This window comes from Protopterus annectens, chromosome 1.part0, assembly GCF_019279795.1.
Source record: "Protopterus annectens isolate FY-2018-M chromosome 1.part0, PAN1.0, whole genome shotgun sequence".
In the NCBI taxonomy this organism is placed as follows: Eukaryota; Metazoa; Chordata; order Ceratodontiformes; family Protopteridae; genus Protopterus; species Protopterus annectens.
This window is the reverse complement of record NC_056725.1, coordinates 857314548-857329115: the sequence shown is the minus strand read 5'-3', so window position 1 is coordinate 857329115 and position 14568 is coordinate 857314548. Positions and strand designations below refer to the sequence as shown.

Sequence of the window (14568 nt, the reverse complement as noted above, 5' to 3'; positions counted from 1 at the left end):
TATCTATATATATATAAAATCAAGCAATGCAATATAATCAAAAATCAGTAGTTGCAAGCAAATACACCATAGAAGGATAACCCAATCAGGTTGTATGAGGAAGTGTTAGCCACTAGGCCTTTACCAAGAGGGGAAGGAGGGAGGGAAACCTGTACTGCAGCTGTATTAGCACTCGAACATCTACATTTATGGTAGGTACAAAACTGTACTATGTTCATCGTGCATACAGCTGCAATAATCACAGATGGGTAGAATCCCAAAGCTACGCACAGGGTGGTAGGCACTACGTGGAACTGTGAACAGCCAGAATGCCCTGCAACACAGCAGTGGCAAAGCCTGCTCTAGTTTTGGAGTATAAAGGCAGGTGGTAGTGTTTTGTGAAGGTATGCACAGAACTCCAAGTGGCCGCCTCCAAAATATCTTTGGTAGGGACTCCTCTGAGGAAGGCTGTAGAGGTAGCTGTGGCCCTTGTGGAGTGGGATCTGATGCCTGTAGGAACAGGTTTGCCATGAAAGGAGTAACAAAACCGTATGCAGTGGCCTATCCATTTTGAAATTGTCTGTTTGGAAATTGGCTTCCCTTGAGCTCCTACAGCATAGGACACAAAAAGTTGTTCTGATTTCCTGAAAGGCTTTGTTCTGTCCAAATAGTAACATAGCTGTCTATGGATGTCTAAGGAATGTAGCAGCCTTTCCCCTTTGTTTTGAGGATTGGGATAAAAGGTAGGTAAGTGTATGGCCTGATTTAAAGCTACCCTGGATACTACCTTAGGCATAAATGACGGGTTGGTTCGTAGGGAAACCCTGTCCTGATGGAAGATGAGAAAGGGCTGCACAGCCATGAGGGCTTGTAGTTCCGAAACCCTACGAGCTGAGGTAATGGCCAGAAGGAAAGCTGTTTTCCAGGACAAGTATTGCAAATCTGTTGAGGCAGCTGGTTCAAAGGGAGGTAGTGTTAATTTTTCTAGAATGTAGTTAAGATCCCAGGCTGGTATTGGTTGTTTCCTTGGAGGTCTTATATTCTTAGCTCCTCTGAGGAACTGTCTTAAAAGCGGGTGAGAGAATAAGGGTGGATCAGTGTTGTATTCTGCAGAAATGGCTGAGCCATGAATTTTGATGGAGGAAAATGAAAGTCCACTGTTCAACAGCTCAGCTAGATACTGTAATATCTGAGGTAAATTCAGTTTTCTAGGATCCTGGCCTTTTTTCTCATTCCAAGCGCAAAACCGTTTCCATTTTGCGGAGTAAGCCTTTCTAGTAGATGGCCTTCTGGCCTCCAAAATGACATCCTGCACCTCTTTGGAGAGTAGGGTCTGTTGTGGTGTTAAGGAATTTTCCATGCAGCCAGATTGAGTGTTTTCAGCTGACTGTAAAGAGTTTTGTAGCTGTGCTGAGTCAGTAGAAGAGGCATTAGAGGTAGGGTCCAGGGAGGAGTATGTGTTAGGCTCCTCAGGAGTGGGTACCAGTGTTGTCTTGGCCAGTCTGGAGCAATCAGTATCATCTTCGGTCTGTCTGCTCTTGCTTTCAAGAGCACCTTGGACAGAAGAGGCAAAGGTGGGAAAGCGTAAACTGTCCATGCTGCCCAACTGAAAGAAAGTGCATCCACTCTCCAGGCCTTTGGATGAAAGGTCCTTGAACAGAACTTTTTTAATTGATGATTCCGGTGGGAGGCGAAGAGATCTATGTCTGGCCTTCCCCATGCTTGGATTATCTTTGTAAACACTTGAGGATGCAACTTCCATTCGTGTGGGTCTGTCATATTTCTGCTTAGATTGTCTGCCAGCATGTTTTCCAATCCTGGCAAGTACTGTGCTTGAAGTTCGATTTGCCATTCCAGAGCCAAGTTCCAAAGTGATATGGCTAGCCCACACAGGGGGTATGAATGTGTTCCACCTTGTTTGTTTATGTACCACATTACTGTGGTGTTGTCTGTTCTTATCAATAATTGCCCTGGATGCAGGAGGTCCTTGAAAGCTGTAATTGCATTTATCACTGCTAGCATTTCTTTTTGATTGATGTGAAGGTGCTTTTCCTTTTGGGACCATTTGCCCTGAATGCACCTGTCTGTCATGTGCGCCCCCCAGGCGTAGTCTGAGGCGTCTGTTGTGATGACTTGATTTGCTTGAGGCTTGCAGAATGGAAGACCAGTGTTTGTTTGGCATGCTTGGGCCCACCATAGAAATTCCTTTTGCAAACATGGGATTATTGGTATTATTGTTTCCAAACTGTGGCTGTGTTGAGACCATAGGTTTTTAGGTACCATTGAAGTTTCCTCATATGCAACTTTGCACATGGGATTAAAAGAATGCAAGATGCCATGAAGCCCAGAGCCTGCAGGATTTTCCTTGCAGTGAGCCTGGTACAATTTGCTAGTATTTTGAAGTACTGAGTTAGTTGCCCCTGTTTTTCTGGCGTAAGATAGGCCATCTGGGTGTTTGTGTCCAAGTTGGCACCCAGAAAAGTTATTTTCTGAGATGGTGTTAGCCTGGATTTCTCTTTGTTGACTGTGTATCCCAGAGAATTCAATAACCGTGTTACATAAGCCAGATGTTCCAGAAGTATGTGCTTGCTGTCCGCTTGGATCAGGCAGTCGTCCAAATAAGGGTAAATTTGCATGCCTTGAAGTCTGAAGTAGGCAATTACTGATGCCAGGCATTTCGTGAATACTCTGGGTGCAGTAGATAAGCCAAAGGGCAATGCAGAGAATTGATAGTGGATTGAACCTGCAAGAAATCTGAGGTATCTTCTGCAGCTTTGTCTGATTGGGACATGCAGGTATGCCTCCTTGAGGTCCAATGTTACCAGCCAAAACTCCTTGCCCAGCATGGGAAGAAGCTGCTGTAATGTGAGCATCTTGAATTTTGGTATGAGTAGAAATGTGTTTAGGATGGATAAGTCCAAAATGGGTCTCCAGTCGGTTCCTTTCCTTGGTACCAGGAAAAGTCTGGAATAAAAACCTTGACCTTGTTCGTGAGTAGGTACCTCTTGAATAGCTTTCATGTCCATAAGCTTTGAAATTTGTATTTGAGCCTCTGCCCTTTGATTGTGTGGCAGGCTCGGCATGCCTCTCATTTTTGGAAGAGCGTGAAAATGAAATCTGTAGCCTCTGTTTATAATGTCCAGGATCCATTTGTCTGTTGTGATAATATGCCAATTTCTTGCAAATAATGCCAGCTTTCCTCCCAAGGGTGCTGTCAGCTGAGACTTGCTTGGCATGAAAAGGGGGAAGTCATTGGGTTTGTTTCCTGTATTGTTGTGCACTGTCTTCGCCACCTCTTGGTGCTGGAGTTTGCCATTGTCTGCCTCTATATGATCCTTGAGGTTGTCCTCTGCCCCTTGTGCGCCTGTATCTACCTCTTTGTGGCTTGTCCATGGCTGGAAAGGACCAGTTTTTTGAAGGCCAATTTCTGCTAAAACGTGGTGGTTGAACCTGTAGAAAAGCTTTGACAGTTTGCATAGATTTAGCTTTTTCTTCCATTTTCCATAGTATCTCCTCAGCATTAGTACCAAATAGTGCATCCTTTCTAAAGGAGCATCTAGTAGTTTAGCTTTAACATGGTCAGGCAAGGTTTGTTCCCTAAGCCAGGCATGTCTACGAATGACTGATCCTGTCACAGCAGCTCTACTTGAGGCCTCTAGGGCATCATAGCCACATTGTAAAGTGTGTTTACCCACTTGTTCTGCACTATGCATCATGTCCTGCAACTCCTTCAAATCTGGTTGTTCAGGTTGAGACATTTTATTTCTTAATTGTGATAACAGAAACTGCTAATATTTAAGCATATGGAACTGACAATTTAAGGCCCTCATGGCTAGAGTGGCCGAGGTATATACCTTTTTTCCCCACCTTTCTAAGGATCTAGACTCTCTTCGAAGGTAGTGGATTCTTAGCAGTAGAGGCCTTCATTCCCTTGGGGCCTTGAGAAATGGTTTCAGGGTCAGCATTATGGCTTTTGTAAAGAAATTGGTGAGAGTTGGGAACTCTGTAGTACCTATCAGGCTTGACTGGGGCAGGAGGCAGGGAATCCGGATTTAGGCAAGCCTCCGAGTAAACATCATCAAGTATGTCCAGGACAGGAGGTATCGCCAGAAGTCTGTGCTGAGGTAACAAAAGAAATTCCCTAAGTCTTTTCTTGGAATCAGAAAAGTCTTGGCTTTCCCAATGGAAGTGTTCCCTCAAGGTGTGCAAGGTTTCCCCAAAGGAAAAATTCTCTGGGGGAGATACAGAAGGAATGGACTGCTCAGCATCCGAATCTTCAAAAGGGGAGTACGAGTGTTCCTCTTCATCAGAATGTTCTGAAAAAATGGATTCCTGGTCAGAAGAGGGAGAAGCTTCCTCCACTCTGGGTCTCTTGTCTGGAGGGGGTTGGGAACCCCTGATAAGAGTAATTAAATCCTCAGCCATTTTTAGCATCTGCTTTTTAGGCATGGGGCCTGGAAATGGGCCCTGTGCAACAGGTCTCTTGGGATGCATGGCTGATTTGGACTTAGTAAAGGCCTTTATGGAAAAGGAAGATGAGGGTCTAAAGACACCATGGGTGGAAGTGGACCTGTCCACATTAGGAGGCTCAACACTCACAGTGGCTTCGGTGGTTGCAGTCTGGGTATGGGCCGAGGTACCTGCGGTCTCGGTTACAGAGGACACTGCCAAAGAAGTGTCGTCGGTAGTCAGGGGATGCGTAGGAGTCTTGCTGAGAACCGGACCACATGTAGCCGGTTTTGGCGTGGTGTCGGTGGAGACCGCGGGCCTCATGTGTCGGTCTTTGTCCTTGCGTTTTTTGGACAAAACGGTAGTCGGAGTATCCGATGACATTTTATAATCAAAGGCTTTACCAAAAAAGTGCTGGGCGAATTCCGCCCGACGCTTAATAGTGCGTTTATTGAAAGTAGCGCAAGAGCGACAGGCCGAGACGTCGTGGTCTGGGCCTAAACAAGGTATGCAGAGGGAATGGAAATCCTTATGCGGTATTTGCTTCCCACAAGAAATACAATTGTTAACTTTGTCTGACATCGGTCTGAGGCAAGAAAAGTTTCCCCAACGGGGTACTTAGCTTTTAAGGAAGACTTCGGTTTCCAATATTTCGTAATTTCAGGAGCTGGCCGACCGGCACTTGCAAACTGCTTCTGCTTCGGGCACCGAGCGGCAAAAAAGACTGAAGAAAATGGCGTTGGCTGTGTCTTATATACCCCTGTCGCACTGACGTCAGGCAAGAAAGCGACAACAACCGACGCCGGACCTAGACTTTGGAATTCGGCCGACCGAGGACCCGCCTGACGGCAGAAAACCCATCTGTGATTACTGCAACTGTATGCACGATGAACATCTTTCATGCAATGTGACAGGAGTTTGATGCCTCTGTACTGCCCAAAGTTGTGGATGTCCCCTTTGTTCTTGTACACTGGCATGAGTATGCTTATTCTCCAGTCATCTGGGATGCACCTCTCTCTCTACACTGCTAAGAGTATCCTCAGAAGCCATTTCTCCCCATCTTACCTACAATTTTTATCATATTTGCTGTGACCTTATCTGAGCCTGCTGCCTTCCATGACTTCATTTTCCTTAGTGCTGTTCTTACTTCTTCTATGGTGGGATCCTCCTCTTCTCTTATCCTAGGCTGTGTCTGAGGCAGTACAGTTTCTGTGGAGTTTTCTTCATTCAGAAGCTGCTGAAAGTACTCCTTCTATCTGCCTTTGATGTCCTTTGGATTGGTGACCAGGCTGTTGCTGGCATTCCTTATGAAGGGTGTCTGACTATCTTCTTTATCTTTCTGTCTTTGTCTAGCAACTTGATGTAGTTTCTTTGTGCCATCTACTGACTTACTTTTCAGAAGATGGAAGAGAGCATCTGATGCCTTGTTCTTTCCTACTGCAACTCATTTCTTAGCTTTCTTTGTTAGCCAACCAGTATTCCTTTCTAGCCAGGTCCATCTTTTCTGTCTCCTACTTTTTCTTGCATGTCTTCTTTCTTTTGATGACTTCCCAGACTTCTACATTCCACCACCAGCTTTTCTTATGTAACTTATTTCCATACCTGGATTGGCCACATATCTGTTCTGTAGTCTTCACACATGCTGTTTTGAGGCACTGACATTCTTCTTCTCCTCCGCTTATATCCTCTTCTTCTTGAGGTGCTAGAGCCTTGAATAACTGAACTGTTGTGCTTTCTCTCCAGTCAGCTTCCAGTTTCCAGTAGCTTATTGACCCAGGGCTAATGGGCTTTATAGTGGGCACACACTGGCCAATAGGGGTACATACACCTCTCCCACCATTAGCATGGGTCCCTGGCATAGGTCAGAGCAGGCTGGGTCCTCAACCCACTTATCACCAGTAAATACCCATGCCCATCTGGTGACATTAGTCAACACAACAGAATCACCTAGAGCCATATTTTACAGTATTGAGTGACTAGCCCTGCCACGGCACACAGTGTGTTCTCCCATTTTGAGGATACTGTGCACCACAGTAGATGCCCAAAGCGGTTAGTTTTCACAACTCTTCCTCCTAACGGGCACCATGTAGAGTCTGTGCTTCTTTCCACAGCTCCATTCTTTGATGAATTTGAGATGGAAACACTCGGCATGTTTTTCGGAGGTGGGAGGAACCCCACAGATACAAGACACAGGGAGAACATACAAACTCCAAACAGTTATTGGTTGGAGGTCAGGACTGAAACTTGTACCTTGTGCTTTGGGGGCAAAGACCTTAACCATTATGCCAACTGGTGGTGGTATGCTAGATTGGTTAGTATAAAAATATAGTATGTAGTTACTTCGGAACTATACACAGTGTAGCACAACAAATGGTCATCTAATTTTCGTTAAGTTACACACTGCATTACAAACTGCATATCCATGCAAGTCACTTGAGCTGATTTGTACTTTACAACACTAATGGTGGTTGGATTTTTATGAATTACACTATCCCACTGATGATGCTATACTAAAGAACAACCCACTGTGTTACATACCGCTGTAAGATTCATATATGCATTAAGGCACATGTAGTCAAACTGAACAAAAATCCATAGGTTGTTGCAATTAATATACTGCTGCTACTCAAAGGTACAGCAACCAAAGAAGTGAGTATACAGGGAATAAAGCACCCCACAATGAGATGTGGGTGGATTTGCCCATCAAAAAGATTATTCCAGGAAAATTGATAAAAACATTATCGAATTTTCTTCATTCAATATGATTTGATCATGTTACTATCAATGAATTTTACTGGAGTTCAAAAATCAGCATAAACTTGCACTGTTTGCTATGTAATTAAATTCCACTGGTTGAATTCATAGAATTTTCTCTCTGATTTGACTGCTTTTTCTGCATTTTTTTTACATATGCAAAAGGTTAATTTTTATCACATTACCAAATGACATCAAATCACTAACTAATGAAATGGCTATAGTGCGTTCTTATTTGAATGCTCATATCTAGCAAAAGTTGTCATAATGTTTTTGTATAGCCTGCCCATGTATTTCCATTGCAAATAATACAGTTATTTCAAGTGTAAATTAATGCAATTACACTATCCTATAAAATAATGGTTACAACTAATTTGCAATAAATGAAAAACTGACCTTTACGAAAAACAACATCACAAAAAGGCCCCATTACTTCTTTACTGCTCTCCTTCATAGAAGTAAAAGTGCCACCATTAACAATAACTTGAAGCTGTTCTTCAGAGAGTGTGAAGCCATAAAATTCTGTTATCTGTTTTAGTTGTTCACCAAGATTCTGAAACAAAGTGGTGAGAAATATGAGCTATAACAGGTATACGAATATCACTGAGAAATTAATCCCCAAAAAGTCTGAACAGAAGACATTGAGACACTTATATGAAAGGGCACACACAGACACACAGACAGACAGACAGACACACACACACACACACACACACACACACACAGACAGACACACACACACACACACACACACACACTATACATACCATGACAGAGGTTGCAGTCTACGTAATTAGTGACAGCAGTACAGACACACTGTAAACAACATACAAAGTTAGATTTTCGTTGTATCCCTTGACAAATCTTTTACTGAAAAGAACATTATCTAGGATGAATCTACAAAGTTCTTACTGTGATTCCAATGGCTGCAATGGTACTGCTGCTTTTGTATCACTGTCTGGCCTCTTGCTGTGCTATGAATGTCTTTAAAAGTATTACATTACTTACATATCTTGGCCTGTGTTCCTTCAATACTCTCTTTTGCCACAACATGTCTGTCACTAGTTACCAATTATGAAAAATAATTTTACCTTAATTTTCTCTATGTATTAAATGTGCAATTTGTGAAATGTTTATGCCATATGACTGGTCATGGTTGAAAATGGTCTCTGCACACTGACCAGTTGACTCAGTTAAATAAAGAAGTGGAGGGATTAATGACTTGTCATAGATCTCTGGTGGTCCTGGTCAGCTGGCTTGCCTGTAGTTGTAGCTGTGGATCTCTATTCTAGGAGAAATAGTGGTCATCAAGTTTGCCTGAAGCTCTTGAAGAAAAGATTCTTGCTTAGTACTTTTGAAATCACAGATACCTTAGTTGGCAGATGAGCGCTGCTTAGAAGACTGAGTTACCGCTATCAGGCCATGGCCTTATATTGCCTTATTTCTTTGCTGAGCCTGAAGCTGTTGTCTCTATGACAGCTTGGTGTGTGTGTGTGTGTGTGTGTGTGTGTGTGTGTGTGTGTGTGTGTGTGTGTGTGTGTGTGTGTGTATATGTTTCCATGTACTTGGTCTCCCCATGGTTTCATGGTGGATGTGTCTATGGCTGAGTGGGGGTGGATCATGTTGAACTAGGTGTCTATGGAATAAGGTTGCATATCATTTTCCTTACTGTAATTGAAAATGAGAATCTCAATAAAAATGAGAAAAGCAATACATGAAACAATATTAGTATCAGTACTGATAAACAACAGAATCGAGATCTGAGTAAAACTTTTAGTTCAAGTGTTAAACCTTTTGAGACCCCTATGTTCCAGGAGGAAATGGTATCCTTTAACCCATCATGTGAATCTGTAAACTGGATACTCAGTGTCTGCATTGAAACATGTGGAGCTAATCTGTCTAAAAGTCAGGAAGGAATTTAATATCATGTGGGTTTCATCTTATCATAATGTACAAGCAATAAAGTATTAAAGTAATGTTCCAGAGACTATAAAAAGTTTTTGGAAAGTAATCCAGATTCATGGAAGAAGAAAAGTTTTACTTTTATCTTTATTTTTGTAGAATAGGTCAGCACCTCTTTAACAGTGATCAAATGACCTGTACAAGTCCTCTAAATGCTGCAGTGCTTTCATGGATACCTTCATCAGATCTGCGTGGTACTTTTAGGAGTTATCTACAAAGATAGCTCGCATTGTATTGCTTCATCTGAGAAATGCTAGGGGTGTCCCAGGGGATTGACAATAATTTTCTGACCTGAGTTTAAGTATCTCCCTATGGGTATCGAACTGCTGAGGGCTGTGTAAAGGGAAAGAATGGAATCCTGACCTGACTTGACTTGACTCAAAAAGTGCCATGGTAAACTCTCAAAGAGGGTGTGAGTGCTATTTGGACTGAGTGGTGGGAAACTGTCCATGCTACGGCAGATGAGATGGAGGAGGATCAGTGGTTGTCTGGACTTACAACAGCCGATGACCAGCTACTGAATGGAAGCCAGCATCTAGCTTATTTCTTGTTTATCATACATTAAAACATACAATTACAAATAAAACATTGTAAAGTATAAAGCTTGCTTAATTATTCTCAGTTAGAGGAACCATGGGCTTGGGGTATAACTCTTATGTACTTTGAAGGGATCAATGTGCTGAGGGTCAGTTATGTGCTGGGGAGATTAAGGAGCTAAAGATTTCTGACTATAAGGTGGCATGCAATGTTTAGCTATATGAATAGTAGCCACATGGTCCGGAGTTTAAGAACAGTTTGTCAGCTAAAGCAGTGTGTCATGTCGGAGTTTGTTTTGATAGCTCACTGTTCCAGAGCAACAAAAGCACTTCCTCTCTTCCTAGGTATAATGCCTATTATGTCTTCAGATCTAATGGTAACTTGGGAGGAGTATCAGTTTTTGTCAAGGATATTATTACCTCATGATAACTTACTTAGGACACCACATTTCATCTCCAACATGCTGAAATCAACATAAATAAGACTAATTACCACTTCATACCTAATTATAGAACACCCTCTATGCCCCCTTCTGAGCATGATAGTTATCTTAACACATTAGTTGAAATCACTATTAAATCTAATACCTTGCTACTGGGAACTTCAACTATACATCAATTAAATGGCTTACATACATTGTCAATGGCTGTCATGCTCAACATTTTCTTGACATTATAAATGCTAACTCATAGATCATAGGTGGTTACTGGGCTATTGACCTAAAGGTCTTTATAAGGCTAGCCATGTGAACCCAATATAATACTAGAGGAACCCAGTATAAAGGATCTTGCCTAAACTTGAGATCTTAGTTAGCAATGACTGCCCATATCTAGGAGGGTCATAGGTGAATCCCCTGCAGAATTTAAGGTTTCTCATCCATTCTCCAGGCTACGCTTAAACGGGGTCATAGAGGGGCTCTGTTTGATGTGAATTGGTAGTCTATTCCAGAGGGGTGGCAACCTGTGAGAGACATATCTGTCTGCCCAGCAGGTCCTACTTATGTCACAGGCCAGGTTATGGTCATAGGTTCATAGATTAGTACTAGGTTAACTACCCTTGTGGGCCATTTTAAGCCTAGCCAATTATCCCACTTGAGAATCAAACACTGCACTTTGTGTCTGTAAGTTAAATACCTTAACCATTATACCATCCTCTCATCCATAATATTAGGCTAGCTGCCCTTGTGGACTATTTCAAGCCTAGTCAATTTCCCTTCCAAAGGTAAGATTCCAACTCTGTACCTTGTGTCCATGAGGTAAACACCTTAACCATTACACCAACCCCTCAACAGGTCCCTGGAGCGGGTGACCCTTGTCCCATTTGACTTGCGGATGTACAGCATTGCCATTAGATTTGGATCCAAGACTGCTGAGCAGGCCAGGCACAAGTCTCCTCTAAGTAGTCTGTATGCTACTGAGTACAGTGGCAATGACTACAGTCTGTCAATGTATGACCTGTGCTGGAGATCCTGAATTTTCTTGGTTAAAAATCTCTGATGTCTCTCAAGCTGCTGCAGCTGCCTGGTAAGGTACATACCAAATGGAGAATTGTACTCAGTTACTGGCCTGATGAGGGTCAAGTATAGGGATATTATGACCTTTTTCGCTTTTGAGGCAATCAAATCTCTTTTACAGTTAATCATCCTGCTAGGGGCCACAGTATCCCTGATTTAGTACTCATAAATATGGCCATTTCTTGCACATGTCCATATGTATCATCCTGCCTTGTTAAATCAGTCCACAAGATAGTATACTTTAAAATTGGTAGTATGCCATTGTAAATACCTCTGTTTTGGGACTTCTCAAAGCAAATATTCTTCAGTTACTTAATGACCTAAATAAATTCTGCTGTAATCCTCCTCCAGTGGACCCCCTGCTAAAGCTGCTACCTATGCCCCTGACGTGTACTCCCGCTTAAATAGCTGCATTGATAAGTCAGTCTCCATCTACACCAAATCGGAGAAATTTAATAACCCCCTAACGGTGGAATAGCCTTATAAATAAATTATATAGAAAGAAAAAGAAACGGCTTAGTGTTTATAAGAGGTTTCATTTTATCTACTTAAGAAAGCACACTTAAGTAAACCAGTAGAGAGGTTAATGAAAACATTAGGAAGCTCAAAGGTCAGTAAGACTTTCAAATAGCCACTTAAACCAAAAAATGTCTAAATTTCTCTTTAACTATGTCAGTAAGTTAAGAACTAACACCTCACAATGTTTGGAGCAAGTCCATGATAATACTTGCACTATGAAGCAAATATCCTAGCTGACAAACTTAGTGGAATGTTATAGCTATTCCACAAATTCCACAGTCCCAGCCACCCCCTTTAATTACTATGGAAGAAGTTCTCTCAGCCCTTTCAAAAGCTAACAATACCTCATCCATGGGCCCCTGACAATATACCAGGTTGCCTGATTATCAGTTCCAAATATGGCCTGTCTGAACTCCTACTTAGCCTACTTAATCCAAGTCTGCATTGCTGATGCCTGGAAAACAGCCACTGTAATGTCATTATGCAAGGATGGCCCAGCCTTAAATATAGACCTATTGAATGTGCACTAATCCTGCAGACTGACTGCATATGTACTTACAGCATACTAGTGTGCATAGAGATGCATTCCTTTTACAGTAAAGGTGGATGCAACATCATCTAAATGGATCATAAAAATCACATGAACAACTTGCTTTATGTTAAGTAGACACATGGGCAGGCTATGCATGGAGAGTGAAGTATTAATAAGGATGCATGGTGCAATACAAGACACATACAACTACAAGCCATATATGTAAAGCTGTGGAGTGCGTTTTCTCTGACCTCATTAATCCGGACATTGAAAATCTCTTAATCCTGGACCCTCACTGCCTCTTTAACCTCATTAACTTCTTTGAAAAATTAATGGAAGAAGTGGACTGGAGTTATGCAATGTATACCTGGACCTGGCCAAAGCCTTTTACACAATTTCCTATGCAGGCATTAGTGACAGACTTGTAAATGTGAATATAAACCATTATGTAGTACACTGGATAGCTAAATCGTTGCTTAACAGAACCCATGTGTTTAATGTCGCAGGTACCACTTTGGAATGCAAAATAAATTACCAGTGACATACCACAGGGCTCAGTGTAGGAACCAGTCTTATTTCCACTTATTTCTTAGACCTTCATGCCCACACCCCTGGCCTATGGTTATTTAAGTTTGCAGATTACTATAAATTGGTTGGTATTTGATCTTTCACTGACTGACATTTGTTCTAGCAAGGGTTAGACCATGTAAACAAGTACTGGAAGGACAATGGTATCAAATTATTTTGAAAAAAAAAAGTGTAGCAAGTTTCACTTTGACAAATAAAACATTTTCACATGCCATAGAGGTGACACACTCCTGTCCATCATGAAGTCCTAGCAGTCTGGAGTGGTTGAGACCTACAAGACCTAGGCTGAGGCAAGCTAGAAACAGCCTTTTTGTATTTGGCCCAGGTCAGGGGTGGGTGGCCACAGCCTGCACCCAGTCATCTGAGGTAGCTGAGGGGATTCCTTGCTTCCTCCTCACTGGTAGACTTGGAATTAAGAGTTAGAAGCCATGGTCTGTTAAATGATTCCGGTCCCATCTGACACCCTAAGTCCTTTGGCTTGTGCAAACATCAATGGGACTGACAACATAGCAGACTCCAAAAGGGTCTTGACAGAGGCCCCAATCACATGTTCTACAGTTGGAGGTTACTACAAATGTGCCATTCTCCCTTCAATAATCTTGAGCCTGGGTGGACCATCCAACACAGATCGGCTGTTGTTTGGTAACCTGAGTGTCTTCAGACACTTCTTCCTACAAGGAAATACTGGCTCAGCCTGCCCAGCAGATGCCATAATGTGTGTGGTTTCCTAACAATCCATCTCTTTTTTTGCAAAGTTTTCCAGTGATTCTGCTCTACACTTACTGGTTCTGGAATCAAAAAGAGCTGTCATGGGGAGGGAAGGTGTCACGGGGTCATAGCATGGTCTGGGCCCAGACGAAAAAGACACAGATGAAGGATTTGTTTCCAACAGACTAAGCAAACATTCATCTTAACCAATGACATCTAACAATAATTTTAACAATAATCATGAAAAACAGTTCCCCAGTGGGATAGGCTCTGGCTTTAGATCAACTGTTGATACTACCAAGGCTGTATCAGGTTCTAACAGCACTTCACTTCTGCCTGCTATATTTTTCTACTTGATTTTGCCTCATATTTTTGCCCCGTTCCTTGTAACATTTTTGATTTTCTGATAAATCACTGAGGATTACAGTCAATCGGTCAGTTATGTTAGACACCTGAGTTTCATATTTCTTATTTTTCAGAAAATGTGCATGACGTACAACCTGTTACTCTATTAATCTTTTAAGTGAATTACAGCAATATTTAAAAACTGTACCCGATTCTGATCCTTCATCCCACCATTATGTTTGGGCTTGTCCAAAATTATTAGGCAAGGAGGTTTTGAAAAACGAACCGGTATGTTGGCTAGCTCTCATTATGTGCTTTATAGCTTGCAAAGCCAGTAAAACACTTTGTGCTTTTACATTTTTTTTTTTGTAGAGTGGGAGTTCTGTCACTGAATATCACCATGAACAGATAAAAGTCCATGCACTACAAAAAATTATGATCGGGTCTGCGATCATAACCCTTATGTGTTCTCAGCAATGATGCCAAGATTCACCTCTTAGGCTTTGTTCTTCATATGAATTTCTTGGCATCCATGCCTTAAACAGATTATAAGTTGGTTACGATCACAGACCTGATCATAATCCTATATACTGTCTACATGTTTTTGTGTGTTTTGTATATTACTGGCATTTTATTTTTATTTATTTTATTTACTATTTGTCCACCATGTAACGGAACTGGT

General features: G+C 41.9%; 1 protein-coding gene across 1 annotated transcript in view; it reads right to left on the bottom strand.

The window, feature by feature from the left end:
- The window catches only part of LOC122795418 (sulfotransferase 6B1-like), a 460444-nt gene that overhangs the window by 196197 nt on the left and 249679 nt on the right, over positions 1–14568 (bottom strand). Inside the window, exon 6 of the mRNA XM_044063683.1 lies at positions 7579–7735. Within this exon, the coding sequence (XP_043919618.1) occupies positions 7579–7735 (157 nt within the window). The remainder of the gene's footprint in view (positions 1–7578; positions 7736–14568) is intronic.